This window comes from Cupressus sempervirens, chromosome 5 (genome assembly GCF_028749045.1).
Source record: "Cupressus sempervirens isolate cs-2001-9-10 chromosome 5, ASM2874904v1, whole genome shotgun sequence".
In the NCBI taxonomy this organism is placed as follows: Eukaryota; Viridiplantae; Streptophyta; class Pinopsida; order Cupressales; family Cupressaceae; genus Cupressus; species Cupressus sempervirens.
In genome coordinates, this window is record NC_143122.1 from 609,730,797 (window position 1) to 609,752,086 (window position 21,290).

At 34.1% G+C, this 21,290-nt stretch overlaps 1 protein-coding gene across 2 annotated transcripts; it reads right to left on the bottom strand.

The window, feature by feature from the left end:
- Nucleotides 1-3,484: 3,484 nt before the first annotated feature.
- LOC149557366 (serrate RNA effector molecule-like) lies at nucleotides 3,485-4,948 on the bottom strand. Of its 2 annotated transcripts, none has more exons than XM_089785969.1 (2): nucleotides 4,594-4,948; nucleotides 3,485-4,506 (listed from the first exon to the last, which is right to left on the bottom strand). In XM_089785969.1, exons 1-2 carry the CDS (start codon nucleotides 4,881-4,883, stop codon nucleotides 3,678-3,680), a joined length of 1,119 nt encoding a protein of 372 aa, XP_089642095.1. In that variant the 5' UTR covers nucleotides 4,884-4,948; the 3' UTR covers nucleotides 3,485-3,677. The 2 variants fall into 2 exon arrangements, with proteins under 2 accessions (XP_089642095.1, XP_089642096.1); XM_089785970.1 differs by having other exon boundaries at nucleotides 3,485-4,522; nucleotides 4,594-4,937.
- Between the last annotated feature and the right edge of the window lie 16,342 nt (nucleotides 4,949-21,290).

The window sequence follows — 21,290 nt, forward strand, 5'->3', positions numbered from 1 at the left end:
ATCAATTGAAATAGATATCCCTTGTCTACCAATTGTCCAATGCTTAACAAATTATGTTTCAAACCATCAACAAAGCAATCATCAATGTTAGTTTTACCATAAAGAGTAATAGATCTAATCCATGTAATATGATAGGCTACATTGTTACCAACTCTAACAATACCTCCATCATGATTTCTAAACTTGAGAAATTTGTTCATATCACCAATCATGTCATGTGAACATCGACTGTCAATTATCCAATCTAATTTCTTCTCAACTTGGGTAACTAGAGCTCTCTCTTCTCTAATTTCTCTATCAAGATTTTCTTCCTTAATAGCCACAAATCCTAATTCATCATCACTTTCACTCTGATCTTTTTCATCAGATTCTTCATCCTCAGTAGCATATAAACAATTTCTATCCTTAATCTCTTCTAGGCTTAAATTTTCCTCTAAACTTTTTTCTCTCTTTTAGGACATTTAGATGCATAATGATCATATTCATCACAAGTCCAACACTTAAATATTTTCTTACCATCTTTCTCTCTTCTTACCAAAAGGGATATTCTTTCTTCAATCTTTTTATCTTCTTCAGATCTGCTACTACTGGCAAAGTCTCTTGCGCTAGCACTTGTTGACAGATTAGGTCAAATGTTCAAAGCACTAAAAGTTGCCTCAACTCTAGCTAATTCTCCAAACTATCTCATTTTTTCTTCTACATATTCTAATCTTCCAAGCAATGTTTCCTTTTTGAAATATTTGGTGCAGAGCATTACTAGCTGAATCATTCAAGTTGTCTTCTTGAATGGTGGTGATAAAATTTTCAAGATCTTCCATATAACCTTGTCATCTTGTTTAGTTCCTCCAAGAGATTGAATACCTACAACAATTTTTGATACTCTACCAAAATAATTTCTTATGGATTCATCTTCCATCATCTTAGCATCTTGAAATACACAAATCCAATTTTGCAATTTCATTTTTTTTTGCATGATCATCACCTTCAAAAGTAACTTCTAATGCTTTCCAAATTTCATGAGAAGTTTGAAATGTCTTTACCTAATTGTATTCATTCTCTGGAAGAGTTGATAGTAAGGCTTCTATGGTTCTCATGTTACACATGAACAGATATCTTTCTCCCTCATTGCATTTCTCTAGCTTTGATTCTTCATCAATTGCCTTCTTAGCTTTTGTCAAAAGCCAATATCTTGGACCCATGCATAGAAGAAGTCTTCATCTTTTCCTTCCAACTATCATAGTTGGCCCCATCAAATCTTGGACTATCCTTCCTGAACATATTTTCCATTGATCTCCAAAAGGTGCTAAACCTTATCTTCAAGGACCTAGTCCTTTGATACCAACTGTTAGAATATATAGTCCACTAATATAACTAAGAGGGGGGTGAATCAATTATCCAACTATTATCACTATCATTAACTTTAAACAATCTTAACCAAATGAGTAATGTTAAATGAAACCACAACAAGATACTCATGCACAATTAACACTAGATATGTTAACTAGGGAAACCCTTGATCAGAGGGAAATCCCCAGTGGGGATGGTACCCACAAGATGATGTATTCATATAAATATTCCTTGTTAGAAGATAGACCCTATTAGGAGTTTGTTACAACATTTAGTACATATGAGTCACTATTAGGAGACTTTGAATCCCTGTTAGGATATTCCAACCATGTTAGGAGTTATGCCAACCCTGTTAGGAGTTGTGGAAGACAGTTGGACCCACTTCCCAAACAACTTCAAAGTTAAGATCAAAGAACCCATTGTCCAAATGATCTCTATATTATTCCTTGCAGAATAATAGAACTAAAATGTACTTCCTCTATCTCTATCCTATCAACCGAACTTCTGCTCCTTCAAATCTTGTAACCAAATCTCATATTGCACATCCAATGATCCCTTAGATCGCTTACACACATTTAACAAGCATCTTGCTCCTTCTTGCATTGCGCACTAATATTTCACAAATTCCACTTGATCCTCTAAATCAAGATCACATCATAAACAAGAAAAAAACTTTCCTTTATACTGTATCTTCATAATAATTCCTTGAGTCAGCGTTAAGGCTTTCCCAATTAATTAAAATAAGATAATTAATTAATTCACAATTACAATATCATTGTTGATTCATAGTCTTTACAAAACTTCACACGTGTGAAACCACATGTTGGCATCACCACACGATTGTCCTCTATCATTGTGTAATTGTGCATCTCTTCATTACATCTCAGATGAAAGATAGTGATAGATCATCAGTACTCTATTTTCCAATGCTCTATTTCTACATTGCTTCCAGTAAATCAAGTGTAAATTCCCTATAACATTGGCTTGGACTTAGTCCTCTTAACCATGTCATCGGGACAACCTTAGGAACATGTCCTTCAGTGTGCATCATCTAAAACTTCCTTAGCTTATGCGCATCTTAAAATTACTGACTGCTATTCTTCTAGTATTAACAAAATTATTGCTACGGTGACATCAATGACAAATATAGTCATGAATGCAACATATCAATATTCTTCAATGTTTAGGATACTCCCTCAATGTAGTATCATTAGCATTCATGCTTAAAAAACTTCTACCCAGTCATCAACATTCATCATTTGTTGATCACCACCATTCATCCTATGCAAATGCAAAAAAAGATTTAGACACTAAAGAAAGAAGATGAGTTTCAAATTGTCTTATATACACCAAGAAAGGAGGTAGGGTACTTGAGTTCTAGGAGTTTTAGTTGTTTTTAAGGATTCTTCGTATTTGGCAAATAAAATGGTGTCTTAATATTTTGAGTCTCACCATATTATAAGGATTAAAGAGTGACTTAACACATTGAAATAGATTACAAAAGTTTTATAAGATTCATTACACCTTATCTACACATTCAATCACTTTAAAAAAATGTTCTATGATATGCATTTATACATCATATAGATTAAAATAGTATTTATACATTGTATAGATTAAAGTAGTATTAAGAAGAATTGATATTATATTTTAACAAGGTTAATAAAAGAACATTATATAGATTTCATGAACCCTTGAGAGTTAGAAAATGTACAAGCAACTTTCAGATCAACCAAATAACATACATTCTTAACCAAACTTACATCATGTCACTCTAAAACTGATTCCAAAATAGTTCTTAATCATTCTAGAGGTCAGACGATATCACTTAAAAAGTCTATCTTCAACCATAAAGATCCCATGTGTGTGGTTTGTTTCGTTACAACAAATAACAAGTTTTTTACCTTGGTTTGCGTATCATTGAATCATGCAAGGATTGAGCAACCCCGCATGAAACCCCAAATCACTATTTAGTTGTTTAAAATGCTGAAGAATGATTCCGTCCTTCGAGTAAGATGGATTCCAATTAAAACAGAATTATTGGCGCCACGATTCCCTGGTTTTATAATTGTTTCTGTTTTAACTCCCTAACGAGCAGAAAGATTCTTTGACGAACTCAGATAGAGAACTAAATTAATTGATAATCCTGCGCAAAAATTCATCAAAATTTACTATTGCAATCTTGTATACATTGAAGCTGTTTTCATCTTAAATCAAGCCAGAAGCTTAATATCCACAAATCGGCAAAGATAATCTGCTGTCAGTGCACCAAACAAAATAAGATTCTAAACTGACTGAAATAGAAATTATACATGTTGACAAGACCGCCATTAATTAACAGTACATGGCGCAAAGGGATCGTTCATATAATTCTCCAAGTAAATCTCCTCCCTAGCCTGTACCCTGTAACCTTCCACAACCCCACTGTGTTCATCATGAATATGAGTTATGATATCCCTAGATGATTTGCAGCATTTGCCACACGAATTCTCTTTACAAACATACTTGATTGGCCCATCTGTTCTGCCTTTTCCCACTCTGGTAAAGTAGGCACACAATTTTCCGTTAACTAAATATTCCAGTTTATCTTTTCCCAGAAAGACAAGCAAAGGATCCATGGCCTGCAATCTCTTCTGCCACACTGAATCCAGGTTCTGTTCAACTTCAGCAGCTGCCAGGTTTTTTCCCTCGACAGTAATTAAATCCTTGCCGAGTTCAGTCATTCCATAGTAATGGATTCCATGAACATCCCACAAATATGTAATCACCACATTTAGAAGCTCTATCCCACCAAGAGTCCTAATCCTCCCATCTGTGTTTTTCACAGGAACAAACTGGGTAAAGGATCCATCTTCTCCAGAGGAAAGCAGGAGATTTTCATGAATATCCTTCTCCGCATCAACTTTGGCAATGAGGCAGCGCGCCTGGTTCAAGTCCTTCAAATGTCTCAGAGCATTTCCAGGCGGGCCACATTCCAAGAGCATCAATGTACCATTTTCGAGATCTTTGAAGAAGCTTTTCGCCACTGAATTTGCATATTTGTTCCGTTTGTTGATGGCGGACTCAATGTGGGAAGGATGGTACATATCTTTTAATCTCTGGTCATCTTTATGTGCGGCGAAAAAGCCCTTTTTGAGCTGGTGCAGGTAGGGTTTGTACCTGCGGTGTGCTTCCTCTGGTAACATGTTAACATCGAGGGCATTGATAAAATGTTTGTAAAGTAATAATGGAGATGACCATTCATACCGTATTTTAGGGCTTTCATTCCTCGTCTCCAAAGGGTAATTTCTCCTCGTTCTTGAAGCGTAGCCATGGCTTCTGTGTCTGGAATCTCTTGAAGATCTTGAAGCGTATTTATGGTGACGCCTGCTGTGTCTGTCACGGCTTCTACTACGCCTCAAATGGGTTTCTCTGGAGCGTTGTCGTAGCGGGATTCGACCCCGTGACCTCTCAGTTGAAGATGACTTGGATCTGTTCCTGCGACGAGAACGAGAATGAGAAGCCATGGCATGAATTACATTTCTGGCGCTTCTCATGCTTTTTAGCTGTGGATTTCATGGCTTTTTTCTGGAAATGAAAATGTGGGAAGTAGGCATTGATTGTGAGGGGGCTTTCCCGATAATACCAAAGCAGGCGGTTTTTTGTTGTGTGAATTTTGCAGAGGGCGACACGTCAGTAGCTCCCATGCAGGCCGTTGGACAATTGTAGGAAGTAGAGTGGACATTTCGATCATAAAAACATCTGTTTCAAATTATCTACTTGCAATTGTAAGTTATAAAAAGAGAAAATAACTTATGGTAAAGGATTTTTTATATAGAATTTTAAGAGGGGGAAATCAGTTATAGAAAGGAATAGTTTTTAGTATTTAAATATTACATTAATGGAGAAATTAAGTTTGAAAAGAGGAACTCAATTTTGACTATTTAACACTTTCAGTCTTCGAATCAAGTCTTATCTTATGTTCCCATGCAAACGCTTTTAGCCTATGAATCAAGTCTTACCCTATGTAGCTCCTTATGGACAATTTATGTTCAATGTGCCCATGGAGTTTTAAGTTTAAGGAAAAGATAAATTAGAATATTTCCCTAGGATAATGGAGCAGCTTAAACTCTTAAGATAAGTTTTGGGAAAAAGGGCGACCGAAATAAAGCCATTACTTATTACGTGTATTCCTCTTCTCTTTTATTTGTCTAAATTTTCTCTTCTAACTTTTATTTACCATAAATATTATACATTTATAACTTTTTTATGTAGTATGTTAGGGAAGGATATATTCTTGATTGTCTATATAATATAACTTTTTTATGTAGTATGTTAAGGAAGGATATAATCTTGATTGTCTATATAATTTTGTAGGATATTTTTGAGATACTTATAATAGTTTTCAAAATATTTGAAAAAACTTCATAATACTTATTTGTTTGAGGGAAAGATTTGTAATCAATTGTAATTGTGCTTCTTATGTCTTTACTTGTATGTTTTCATGTTTCTACACATTGAAAGTTAATAAGTTAGTAGACTTGTAACATGTAAATACATAAACGGATATTGCCCAATTATATAACAAATATGAACTTATTTAAATGCATTTTAAAAAGGGCTCTAGCTATTGATTGTGAGATTTTTTTTGGAAATGAATTTTTGTGCTTCTCAAAGTAAGTGGTTTTCTTGTCATGCAAGTTATGCAAGGGATGCCAGTAGTTTCCACGTAGTTGGAGAATTGTGGAGAATCAAGGGGAGTGAGGGAGAGCACTAGTTGGATTTTTATTTAAATAGTTTATTTCGATCATAAAAGTTTTAATTTTTTTAATTTTTTGATTACCAAGTTTTAAAAGAGAAAAATAAGTCACACAAAGGGATATCTAATGTATAAATTTTAGTTTAAGAGAGAGAAATAAATAATACAAATGAATAGCTAATATAGAATTTCAAGTTGTGAAACTCGATTTTGATAACTGATTTTTATATAAGTGAATTTCTAATTCATGACTTTTGATCTTGCATAGGTGGCTTCTAATAGGTTGTATAAAAGAAGATGTAATTGGTTTATTTTTTGTGTTCATAATGTTTCAAATTGTCTTTATTAAAAATGATATGAAATTATTTAACTAGTGTTTTAAATCTTAAAATATAAGTAGTAAAGTAGATTCATTGTGAAGATATTAGAGTGTATGTAAAATATCACATATAATAGTCAATTAAGTCATCTTAGGCATTTTTATATCTATATTAAATTTTATTTAATTATTTTTTCAATTCTTTGTAATAAGGATTGTATTTGTCCTTACAACAAATGATAAATACATGATGGATCAAAAATGTTGCATATGATGATGGTTTTCAATAAGGAACTCAAATGGTAGGTTGTGGATGGATCAAGATCAACGGTTTGGAATGATGACAAGAGTTTTTTCTATGGTACCCCTAGAAAGAGTAGGTTTCAAGAAGCCAAATATTGTTCATCACATGCTAGAGGTACATCCCAAAAACACCTTAGAGGATGATGGGGTTTCCCCAAGATCTTGGAAAACTAGACCTTATATTGGCAAAAAGTAGCTCAAAAATATGGAAGTCACAAGAGTAGCCAGAAGCAATAAGTCCCTCCCAACTACACATTCGAACAAATGATAGAAGATTTATTTTGATCAATATTGAAAACTTTGGTTGGGATGATTCTGTTAAATTGGAAAAAAGAAAAATGAAGTGGGAAGGGGATTAGCTTTCTCTTTCATAAGTTTAGAAATGGTTTGAAGATTATTATTTTAGGGTTGATCACAAGACCCTACCTAATGAATTCTACTTTCTAATTTTTGATACTGCTCATTCTAAATAGTGGATCATCAACAATGGATCTTATATGTTGAAATGGATAGAATCTTACTAGAAAGAATGGGTGTCAAACTTCAATACTTTGAAAGGTTAGTTAAATAAGGTTTCTAGTTGGATCTGAATACGTAGAACTTCCAAATTAAGTATTAGGGATTAGGTACTCTAAGATAAATAAGTGATAAGTAAAAAACATCTTATCAATGTTAATGAATGTATTGAGAAAAAGGACCATATCATGTATGCACTCTGATTTGTTATTATAAATAGAAGAAAAACAATAAGAGAGTGGGGGAGTGGGATGGGGTGAATCAATTGCTTCTAAAACACTTAAAACTTTAATCCCCTTAAAACCCTTAAAGCATGAAATTCTCAATCACATAAACCCTATTACTAGTTTGTAAATGTAAAGCATATAAATATGAATGAGTAAACACCAATCACCACATAACACAAAGATTTTTATCATGGAAACCCAATAACGTGAAAACCATAGTGGGGATAATACCCACAATAAGTCTAAAACCTTGTTAAAATTATAGCTTATTGTGATAAAAAGAATGCAGTTACATTGAGGTTCCCTACCTAGAGTCCACTACTCACTCCAACCTTGGGTAGCCACCCGAAGGAAGTTACACTAACTTACATTCACCATTTAGACTATAATTTATTACATAAATAAATTGTATAATATCATCTTTCTATATGTGATTTAGTTCCATTAAAGTATAGCCAATTATCTTGCTACAATTATTGCCATATGTCAAAGCAGCACTAACCAATACAAAGCTTGATCTAAAAGGAACTCTAAACATAATCCCCTAGTATCTGCAACAAATATTCTATGCACAACATGCATGGATTCAAACCCTATATCATCATATTTATTAAAAGCTAGGTTGAAAAAACTTAATCTTTAAATAGCCATCTCATAGCACTAAAATCAACCATTAGGATCTACGTGTACTTTCCAAACATCTCTAAGGTCCATCTCAAACACATCAAGATCATAACCCTAACCCTAAAAATTTTTATCAATATATCATAAATTATAATATATTCTTTATTTCCCATGTCAACCTAGAACATAAAGACCTCTTTTCCAAATCCATTATGTCTGGTCACCTTGATCAATACAAACTACCAACAAATTAGGCACGTCATCCTAAGAAAATAGTACGCTCAAAAAAATAATCAAATACATCATTATTTATGCATCTACCAATAATCCTTTCCCTACTTCAAGAACATTGATATCCCCCACCAAAATTATTGTAAATGTCTTGCAAATTATCAGAATCACAAAGTCTTTGAATGATAGATACATTTCCACATTCTTTACATAGTCTCTACTGCATGACAAAAGATCTTCTCAATTTTTCTTTAATGAACTCAAATTTTTCCATTATGAAACTTTATCACACTATCAAATAGTGGAATATTGAGTCTTTATCTATGATTTGGCAATAACTCAACCAAAACACTATGTCAACATTTGAATCTTTACATACATCATGTACACAACGTGTACATCAATCCATGATGTTCACAGCTCCTCATCTTTAGAAAAAAATTATATTCAAGGGTAAGTGCACCAATATGGTGTGCAAAAAGGGGGGTATAAGTGGACACCTTTTTTCTAAAATTAGATAACCCTGATCTTGGAAGAGATATTTGAGGGTCATGCACTCAAAATGAGAAAATGTGTAAAATAAAAAAATTGTAGTACTCTAAATAGAATTTCTAAACTACCAAGGATTTTTTTTTAAATCGATAATATTTAGTGAGTCAAACTATTCGTGCACAGAATATTATTCCTATTTTTATCTGAAAACATAACATAGTTGTTTCTATGTGCTCCACAAAATATTTAGTTTATAAGAAGTATTTTTCAAAACTCTCTATTGACATGATAGGTAAGAGTGAGATCTAGAAATTGTGTATATGTTTTGTAATGTTCTAAGGAGTAGTTTTTTTAAAGATTTTTTTAACTAACCCTATTTTGAAATTTGGGTACCTCTTCATGTGCTAGGCATCACTTGCATCAAAATAATCTAAAATTAACACTATTTTTTAAAAGTGTATATAATAAAGTGTAGAAAAATAATATGTAATTTATTTTCCATTTGGTTAAGCATATCAAAAGTTATTAAAAAAATGGTATGCATATGTCTGAGATAATTGTCAAGAGATTGATAAAGAAAACTTAACTTCACAATGCTAATGTTGTCCAAAATAAAAAAATTTAATGATATGATTAGAAAGGTAAGAAAATGTGTAAGATTATGGCAATGAGTTTAGAGATACCCATTTCACCATTTGCAAACCTACTGAAGTCAAAAACAAGAATTGATCTTAGAAGATGGGAAAACATATAAAGCAACAAAGATAGAGGGAAAACATCAACCCAAGACTTTGGATTGTTTAACAAGTCTATCACCATGCCTAAACATGATTGTGGTTTTTTTCAAAACAAAATGTGATCACATTATTCTTAGTATAACTAAATTATCATACTAGCCATAACATAGTCATGTTATTCTTAGTAAAACTAAATTGTCATAACACAAACACATTATATCTGTGTAAAAGTAAATTCAATTGTTCAAAGGCCTAATAGGCCTAATTAGGCCCAGTTAAAGAAGATACTGTAGTTACCAAAAAATAAATTGGTTTCACCAAATAAATGATTGGATCATCTAGGCACTCTAAAATATGTCTAAATCCTGAGTTTCACACCTTGAATCAGCCATGCATGATAGATATACCACTTGATAGTCTTGGTTCCCCTATTAAAGGTAACATATACATGATAGAATTGATTTTATGGTTATATATTGTTATGCTCAATGTAAATTTTTCAATCACTTCTTTGTCTGGTTCTAAATATTGTGAGAGTAATCATAAAAAATAATATAAGGAAAACATGTTTATTATCAAAGACTGCCCAAAGCCCATCACAAAAGGAGTGTGGTGGAGAGAAGATTCACAATGGGTTTTATACAAAGATTAAAATGCCAATTCCATCAAAGAAATTTTAGCTTCTAGAGCTCAGGCTATGGATCTTGGAATCATTCAGTCTATTGTTCATCCAAATGGTAATCCTTATAGGACATGCCTAATTTCAATGCAGCAATACAATGTAACATCATCATATAGGAGAGATCTATTCTTTGGGTTGAACTAGAAGATAAATCATCTTCTCGTGAAATGACAGAGACTGTCTATGAAATCTTTGAGGTGCATCGATTCATTTTAGTCAACTTTCTCTTTGATTTTTATCATGTAGTAAAAATCACTTATGGGTTTTTCTGTGTATGTTGAATAGGTGGAAAAAGGGTCTAAAATTGAGCCAAGGGTGCATTACTATGACAAAAAGGAAATACGTAGAAATATTCTTCTCAAATGGCTAGACAAATTGTTGGAAATCTTTCCCAAATGAAAGGAAAATTGATAGTCAACATTGATAGCCAATTCAGTGAGATCTTGAAACAATGAAACATGTTGATAGGCACTCTGGTGAATTTTTGGATATAATTGTAGAGGTGCCCCAAATTCTCTCTCTCTCTCTCTCTCTCTCTCTCTCTCTCTCTCTCTCTCTCTCTCTCTCTCTCTCTCTCTCTCTCTCTCTCTCTCTCTCTCTCTCTGTCAATGTTCATGTTGATAAAATCACATTCCTTGACAATAGTATCATCTAATTTTGTATGAATGAATGAGATCAACAAAGAGATAATAAATTAATAAATAATAATTGTCTTTGAATTTAAATCCCATCAACCAACTTGTGTGTGTGTAATCACAAAATAAATTTGAAACAAGAGAGGTAAAAAATTCCATGATAGTGTAGTAGTTGGAGGTGCCAATTTCATCACAAGCTCTTGCTATATTATGTGTTGAAGATCGTACAAGGTGAATGTTAGCTAGGTCATACCAATCTCAAAAATTATGAGAATCAAGGGACAGAAATGCAACCATCATTATCATATGCGGTACACTTAATTTCATATGTTACAATTGTTTTGTCACTTGTATATGAGTGTGTTTCCGTTGTAACCAATGTATGTATAAGTATTTAGGTTTAAATATGTAGTTATGACTATGCATGTTAATGGGGTCTATAGATTTTTCATTAGTGTCAATTTGTTGTAAATATTAATGTTTCCTTTAAATAAATATTTCTTTTGGATTTCTTAAAAAGATGATGTACAACCATTGAGTCCTAATTCACAATATTCTTAAGAGTGGCAAGAGAAAGAACAACAACAAACTGGTAAAGATGGATAGAGGTATCAAGTTGATACAAATAGCATTTTTTAATCAAGTTGGGTCTGATATGGTTTTTGACAACTAGAATGCTTTATTTTTTGTCATCCCTCCTATATATTTTTATAATATTAGGTTAATTTGTGCTTCAACGCACCTTTTTTTTAAGGTATCTGTAGAGTTTGTCACTAAAATTTAGATTTTTATTATCACAAATGTAGGTAATATAAAATGACAAGGAGTTCTAGTTGGGAGAAAGCTTCAAAAATAGTGACATCAATTAAGGTGAGATATCTAAGAGTATGTTTTCCTTTGCATGGTCTACAATTCTTTTGTTGACATCTTATGCCTACTTCTAAGGCAAAATGTTTTCCTTCTTATTTTTTGAAGTAGGGTGATCCTTTCTATCCAAATTATACCATTAATTTCTCTCTCTCTCTCTCTCTCTCTCTCTCTCTCTCTCTCTCTTCATGTTGATAAAATCATGTTCCTTTGATAAAAGTAACAATTAATTATGTATGAATGCTTGAGATTGATAAAGACATAATTAATAGACATAGAACAATTATCTTCCAAATTAAAATCCCATTAACCAACTTGTGTGTGTGTGTACTCGCAAATAAATTTGAAATAAGAGAGGTAAAAAATTCAATGATAGTGTAGTAGTTGGAGGTGCTAGTTTCATCACAAGTTTTAGTTATATTATGTGGTACACAACCAAGGTGAATGTTAGCTAGGTCTTCCTAGTCTCAAAAATTGTGAGAATCATTAGAAACTATCAATATGCCACCACCATATTTTGAGGGCATGGAAATACAACCATCACTATCCTATGTGATACACTTAATTTCATGTGTTACAATTGTTTTGTCACTTGTATATGATCTTGTTTCCATTGTAACATATGTATGTATAATCATTTGGGTTTAAGATATAGTTATTACTATACATGTTAATGGAGGATGTATATTTTTCATTAATGTCAATTTGTTGTAAATACTAATGTTTCCTTGAAATAAACATTTCTTTTGGATTTCTCAAAAAGCTTCAATACAACCATTGAATCCTAGTTCACAAAATTCTTCAGAGTGGCAAGAGCAAGAACAAGAACAAATTGGTAGAAATTGACAGTGGTATCAAGATGATACAAATAGCAAGTTTGAATCAATTTGGGTTTCATATGGTTTTTGACAAGTAGAATGCTTTAGTTTTTGTCATCCCTCCTATATATTTTTACAAGATTAGGTTAATTTGTGTTTCAATTCCTATTTTATAAGGTATTTGTAGAGGTTATCATGGTACTCTAGATATAAGTGCTATTAGAGGCTTGAATTTAAATGGAGACTCTCTCTTGATTTAAATTTATTGTAGATCCAATGGGTGTATCTCCTCTATTGAAAAATATAAGTTTTTTTATAGACTTGAGTTTAAATGGAGACTGTAGATTCCTGAATATGCCACACATGAGTAGATGAGCCAAATTTCCCTTGAGGAAAGCATATCATATTTTATTAAATAAACTTTATGATCACACTTTCATTCAATTATGTAACCTCATGTGAGTACATGTCATTTATTTTTTACTGACCCCATATGACTTGTTGGGACACATTAGAACCATAAGTGTGCCCTAAGAGGTCCTTAACGCGTGATGGCTAAAATGTGTCTAAATGAGTCATGAGGGGTCCTAGTGTGTTGAGAGGAACATTGAGACCCCTTAAGACCCCATATGACCCCTTGGGATACATTAGAATGATCAAGTGTGTCATAATGGTTCCTAAGACCCCTTAAGGCACACTTGATGGCTCAATAATGTCTAAATGGGTCATAAGGGGTCCTACTATGTTGAGAGGGACATTGAGACCCCGTAGGACCTCATATGACCTTTGGGGATACATTAAAACCATCAAGTTTTCCCTAAGGTGTCAATTATTGATAGAGATCTTAAGACCCCTAGTAATATATCATGTCATCAAATGGGTCGAAAGGGATCATGGTTCGAAAGAGGTTTAGGATACTCTATGACCCCTTTCAACCCATTTGAACAAATGAAATATGTCCTAGGGTTCCTAGGACCCTTAGGAACATATGGTTTAATTGAATGAGTCAAAAGGAGTCTCATTTGAACATATGGGATGTCTTTAGGAACATATCATGTCATCAATTGGGTTAAAATGGGTCAAAAGATACTCGATGACTCCTTTTGACTCATTTAATCACATTATATATGCTCCTAGGGGTCCTAGGAACCCTAGAAACATATGTTGACATCAAATGGGTTGAGAGGGGTCATAGGATACCATATATCCCCTTTCAACGCATGTGAACAAATAAAATATGTCCCTAGGAAGATATCATGCATCAAAAGGGTCAAAATGGATCATATGATAATTTCATCTCATTTGATCAGATAACTACATAGGTCAATTAAAAATGCTTGCATGTTTTATAATTAGTTATGTAGAATGCATGTTGAGAGGGGTGTGCCTCATATTTGGAGTATTTTTAAGTTTGCGCATGGGAAAGGGGAGTATGATGGAGTAGGGGCATAGATTATGAGATCTCTAGTTAAGGAGGAAATGAAAATTTTAGGTAATGAACTTATTGATGCTCATAGCATAGTTGATTGGTGTACATCTACATTATCATAGGAGGGACTCATGATTCAACAGTGTGTAGGTTCTTTTGGATGGTTGAGGAGGGCTCCTTAGGTGATAGGTTTGGTTGACATGCTACAAAAACATATTCTTCTAAAATGCATTCATTCCATAGTTCTAATTATAGTGCATGGACCACTTGGACACAATAACTAGCTTTCTTTTATCTTAGTTGTTTTTAGTGTGATTGAGATTAGTGTAAGTTGAGTGAGTGGCTGGATACATGGGTTCTACATTATCTTACTCAATTTTCTCTCATGTCCTCTATCATAAATGATGACATGGAAAGTTTAGTTGAGTATGACCATCCATCGGATCTTCTTCAACTAGGATATGTCTTTGCATTGGTTGCATGATAGGGGAATGATGAGAAATTAGATTATTGTTTAGCATGTTGTGTAAGAGGTAAAATAAATATTTCACAACCAATGGTAGATGATGATGGATTCACATACCCTATGGGTTCATTTTTTTTTTTTAGAATATGGTTGCAAACATACATGCTTAGAAAGAAGGGAATTCCTACATTTGAAGACTATGAGAAGCATTAAACCATTCTCATGTATCCACATCTTATTATAGAAGAAAATTTCAAGTTTTTGAAGAATCAAGGAAGACCAAAAATGAAATGATTTTTTACTATTACTAATTTTGATCATGAAACCCCATTAGAGACCCTCAACCAGAGAGATGACCCTTTATGAACACTTCACTGGGTAATACTAACTCACAACAAAGTTTCATATGTTCACTATGCACTAAAAATTTCAATTCATCCTTGCACTTGGATTAATTCCTATGATGAACCTTCAATTAAATTCCTATGATATGTGAGTTCAATTTGATATACATGTTGTGGTTTCATCATGCATGCCCCATTTCACCTAGAAATGAGGACCCCCTACTTTATTTTTTAGCTTTCTAGATCCCTAGTCTGGGGTTTGAGTCTTTTTTTAGGGTTTTTCTAATGTTTTTACCTAATCTGGGGTCTCTAACCAAAAAATTAGTTATCAAAAATAGTGTTTTAAAGGAGAAAATTCAAATTTGTATTATGAAGCAATGCACTAGCACACCTAGCACACCTCACTAGGTGCACTAGTGTGCAAAGTTACCTAAGGAAAGAGCATACCCCTTGGAAATGTGCAGCTATGCACCTACATAGATGCACAACTCCAAGAGGTTCTCTAGATCCTAGGCCTATAAAGCCCAAGATCCCTACCCCTTTCCTCATCATTTTCTCCTCGAGCTTCCACCTTCAATATCTCCACAGCTCTTGAGGTGCACTACTATACTCGCTCCATCTTCTCTCACTTGCACACAAAACTCAAACACTAAACAACAACACCTTTACTTAGGCCCAAGCATCCATAAGAATAGTAAAGGGTGTGCACCTAGTGCACCCAATAAGGTGTGCTAATTGTGCACCCTTTTTGTTTTGCACTTGTGTTTTGTGTTATAAGGGTGCGCACCTAGTGCACCCCACTAGTGGCACTAGGTGCGCACCCTTAATATTAGGAGTCTAAAAGTAGGAAAGTTCACTTGGCATGCCTCCAAGGTGCACAAGGTGTGCTCTTTCTTGTCTTCCTAGAGAAAATTAGGTTTATTTTTAGGATTTCTAATAGTAGGGTTTATGGGTTATTTTTTGTTATCATTAGTGTTTATGTGATTTGATTTTTTCTTCACCTCTAGATTAATGGATGTTGATTTTGTGAAGAATCAATAGCTTCCTCATCATCCTCCCTCAATGCAAAGATGGCCTCAAAACTAGTGGTCTTTAAATTTCAAGGTGTTCTAGAAAATTCACACTTCCAGGATGAATATTTAGCTCGATCTAGGACACTAAGCTCAGCCATATCAATTTCTTAGTTTTATGAAATAAACCTACCAAGAGGTCTCTGATGATATCTACTCTTATTAGATCAAGGTTAGTCAATACAGCATCTCACCCGATATCAGTACATTCTTCGAAATTGATCATGGCATTAGCAGAGAACACTATCTCAGAAGAAAGGGTTGTGAAAAGTATAACTGGGGAGATTATGCTAGATCTAAGATCTAAGAACATAAAGAAGGTATTCCATATTCTGAGAGCATATCAATATATCAAGTTGACATATCATCAAGCAGAAAGATGGTTCAAAGAACATGGAGAGGAAGCATCAAAAATCATTCAATCCTCGTACCTTATTGATAAAAATCCTCTTGGATGCAAAGTAGGCAAAGTGGACATGACAAGGGGCTATATGAAAGATGATATCAGATATTCTATAATAATTTTGAGTAGATTCATGGGGTTACCAGCATTAGGACACTTGAATATATGGATGGTACACTTCATTGAGACCATCAGAACAACGAAGTTTCCAATTGATTGAACTTTAATTCTCAGTGAGAATTTGGATGAGCAACTGGTGGCAGTCAAGAACAATCAAAAGTTTTATATGACATCCTATTTTTTGTACCTATTAACTTCAAGAGCAATAGACTATCTGAGATTATTCAAAATGGGTAGCATGCAAGATGAAAATCCATGGCCTTATATAGTATACCCCCAGTTGGTGAAGAAAAAGCTTTCAAAGCACAGTAAAGAATATAGAATAGTGAATGATGCTTTCATTTTTGCAATCATTCGGTTCATTAAATGCGATTATGTGAAAAGGATATCAGATGAAGCAATAGAAAAGATCATAGAAATCAATGCTTATTACATCCAATTTAAGACATTTAATTATTTGAGGGTAGCAGGAATGACTATCAATCCTAAGAAGCTCCCTAGGTATCTATGTGATAGGCTCATATTGTTGGAAATTGCATGACAACTCTTGCATGCATATGAGAGAGTAAGAAAGTAGCATAAAAAAACCTAGGTATGGCCCATTACTATAGGACCATTTAGTGTGGTCCAAAAATAGGATATTCTTACTTTTGAGTCTAAGTGGATTAGTATCTCTTGGACGAATATAACTATCCTCATCCTTTCTTTGATAACATTGGCACAATGTAGTACTTAGCGAGGAAACAATTCCAACATAAAGATGCAAAAGAGGATCATTGGATGAACACAGTGGACAACTATGAAATTTGTATAAGGGATTATTGTAGGATGACTCTCTATTTGGAAAACAGTTCTTTGAAGATAAAGGTCCCTTTAAAGGTAGTATAGCAATACACCAAAGAGGTCTTAGATCCATTGTATAATAGAGATAAGATTTTTGATTGACTTATATCAAGGATGCAAAGATTGATAAAGAGGAAAATTCAAATGTTAATCATAGCGTGAGGCACATCATCCTATTGACCAAGGATTGGATCAAATTCCTCAAACTGTAGTTTTTTAGGCTACAACCCATCTAGTTAAAGGTAGAGGAGCAAAGGTAAGAGTGCCCACATTCATGGCTTAGTCCCCAGTGAGGCCAAAAATAGTGCACCAACTTGACAAAGAAGTTGGATACTATAAGGCTTAGAAGGGTAAAGGAAAGAGGAAAAGAACTTCACCCCAACAAGTTGAGCTGGAAGAAGGAACAACTCAAGCACCAAAACAACATGGGGCAAAAAATGTCCAAAGAGAAAAAAATGTAGAAGCTATTCAAGCTTAGGATAATCCTCAAGTGCCACTACTAGAACAAGGTCAAGGAGGAGTTGAAGTAGAAATACAAGAAGTATCTCCACTTGAACAAGATGTACAAGCCTCCCCATCATCCTCCAAGAGAAGGAAGATCAAAACTCTAGTTAGAAGGAGAAAAAAGGTAATAAGAAAGGTTGTTCCTTTTCAATCAGTATTGGAAGTTATTATAGAAGAAGAAGAATAGGATGATGAAGATGAAGAAGATAACCTTCTCTTGAGTCAGAGGACTCATCTTGCTAGGGCTACAAAGTTAAAATGGACAAGAAGCTCCACTATTACTCCAACATCCATTCCCATACAACTCATTTAGTCTACAATGTCTGAGGATGAGTTGCAATAATGGATTGATGAGCAGGAGGATGAAGGGGTTGATGTCTTTCAGATGTCAGATTTTCATTTCATGCCAGTAGGTACTAAGTTGGTAGGCAATAAAATAAGAGATACTCTGACAAATCAACCTCCACAAAAGGATTGGAATCAACAGCCACCTCAATCACTAGGATCTAAAATAGCTCCACCATCACCAAGTCCAGATTCATTTTGTGTGGATAAAGGTTTAGCTACTCCTCTCCCTCTGGGTAATGAAGAACAAGCGCAAGCTGAATAGGAAGAAGAGCCACAAAAAATACCCACTGATGAAGTGTTAGAGGAAGGAAAAATATGTTAGGAGCCCCAATAGACTTCCCATGATATAGAGGTGAGGATTGTGGATTTGACAAACACAGAGACACCAAATGTGGATCCCTCTCAAAAAGACAAGATGGAGAGGAGTGATAAGGGAAAAAGCATAGTAGAACAAACTCCTTCTTCTTCTAAAGGTAAATATTTGATCGTAAATACTCTAAGATGGTTGAAGAAAGAAGTGATGGTTAGAAAAAAAAGGAAATAGTATTCTACTAAGGAAGAGGGGATGATATAATTAATTTAAGCTCTCAAGAAGCTTGAGTCACTTCTAGGAGATGCACGAACACTAGCCTTTGTAATGAGTGATCAAAATCAGGACTTGTTCACCCATGTTGCTATATATCCTTCACATACAGATATTGAGGAATTGACCTCAAAAGATTATCAAAAGCCCACTGTAGACACTACCAAATTAATGGTGACAACAGGAATCAAACAAGTGTTTAGGCACTTAGAGCAAGATGAGACTAAATTGATAACCCTTCAGAAGTAGAATGAGATAGAATGAGATCCTAAGGGGATATTTGAATGAAGTGGTTGGTCCATTAGATCCTAAAAATCTTGAGGAGACTCCAAATGTGGCACTCGAGAAAAAGGATAAGGAGAATGTGCAACTAGATCCATTTTTGAAAGCTTGTCAGAAATGGTAAGAAAGTTTTGAAGAGAAAGGTATGCAGATCATACAAGGAAATCTCAAACTACTACACCATATGTAGAATAATGCAAATAAGATGGTGGCTATATTGAACTAAGATTTTGGGTTTATGGATAAAGTACATGTTGGAATATTCAAAATGGGAAGAGTACTTCTGAGACGGGGGGTGAATCAAAAGTAACACTTTGTATTTTTTCTAAATCCTTTTAAACAAATAACTGAAAGTAAACTACATGCATGTAAACATATTAAATGAACATAAAATAAACACATGCAAGTAAACACATGACACCAAAATTTGGTAACCCAGAAACCCTCCAGGAATAAGAAGGTATAACTGGGGTGGGGATGATACCCACAAAATCACTATAGCAATAATTGTTTGACCACTTCTTATGGTTTGCCCTGTGAAAGACCTATCGTATTAAAGGCTTTACGCTATGTCAATAGTGACCTAGTAAAAGGATTTACAAACACTTTACGTGAAGTGTCACCCTATTAAAGTATTTAGTCACCTCTTCAAAGGATCTACAAAATGGTTGTTAAGCTAACCTATCAACATGGGGTTTTCACTATCTAATACAATGGCTAGAGAGTATTAGAGACCTTTGACCCGATTGCTTACAATCTTAAATTGTTGATTTCAGGCACTTGATCTGCTCACTCTGATGTGATCCTTGCTTGATCTGATATCTGTTTGTATCCCTTGCTTTGTTCTAATCAACTTGATATGTAATTGTTGCTCAGTTCCTCTAAGTCTTTCACACTTCACACTGAATTTTAGTATGGTTTACCCATACACTGTTCTCATCCACACATACAATGGATTTTTCATCCTCCTTATAAATATTGGGAAGACTGAGGGTTAGGTATGGATCTACGATCCATATTTAATCTTGAATTCCCACTCATTCCTTGCATTTTTCTCATTAGGTGCATGCCTTCTCCATTTTTCTGATTGGTTGCATGTTGATTCCATGGGAACAGAAAAAGATGTGTTCTTATCCTTGTTATCCTTTGAAATCCTTCTATGTCAGCTCCAAAAATGGTTTACATTTGAGTTTTTGAGGGCACAAACTCATATGTTGATTCTGTGTTACTTGGCACATACTAGACTACTGGTGCTTGACATATATACTAACCTAGTTTTCTTGGCACCTATTACATTATGTCTTTCTCAGTACATGTATAGTTCTGGCTCACTTGGCATATGAAGCATTTTGACTTGCTCGGTATCAACTGTGACTCGACACCTATATATCACTCGGCACTTATATAATGCTTGGCACCTGAAGTCACTCGACACCTGTTGGAATTCTGGCTTGGCACATATTGTAGCTTGGCATACATAGTGTACTCAGTTTCAATGTAGAAAGTGGTTAAGTGTATTGACACTCAATTGTCAAAACCATTCTAAGACCAACAATCTCCCCCTTTGACATGAGTGTCAAAAACACTTAACTAAACATTACTAATTTGTCCTTATGAGTACCCTATCCAATTTGTTCTGCATATGTACAAAATTTCAAAATTTGTTCAAAATATCTTATTACTCCCCATGAGCTGATTGTGCTTTGACATTCTTGCAACCAAAATTTTGTGCTGAATGTGCCTGATATTCTTTGTCTTTGCCCTGTATTTATAATCTGTACCTATGTGTTGTTTTATTCATATCTCCCTCAAAACATTATTTCTCCTAATGAAAGAATGTAATCAAAACTTAGTATTCTCCCCCTTAGATATATCTTCCTTACTATTATTTCTCCCCCTATCTTCCTTATTATTTTTGCCCCTTTTTGACACTTATGTCAAAGGGCTCTAAGGAGTAATACCATATTTTTCAAAAAATGTGTTGTTTACCTCCGTTATTATTTTTAGAGTTGCATCCCAATTCTCCAAAGTAATGTCTAATGACTTGTGCTGGATGGCAATCTTCGTAGCAAGATGTACAAGTCCATCTAATGTAGAGAGATAAGGATATTTCTTTAAGACAATTTTAGCATACACTTGTTCTTTGTGGAGAACCTCCAAATGTGGGGTTATGGAGGATTGAATCTACATTATTTTGGCATTTATATTAGCCTCTTCACTAGTTAATGCAACTAACTCTCTTTGAGTGTGAAGCAATTGGGAAAAATGCTTCTCACTTTGAGCTGGATCTCTTGATAGTTGTATGCTATAAATCTTCAAGTTTCTCTCCAAGCTCAATATCCTTTGATTTGTCTCTTGTGTG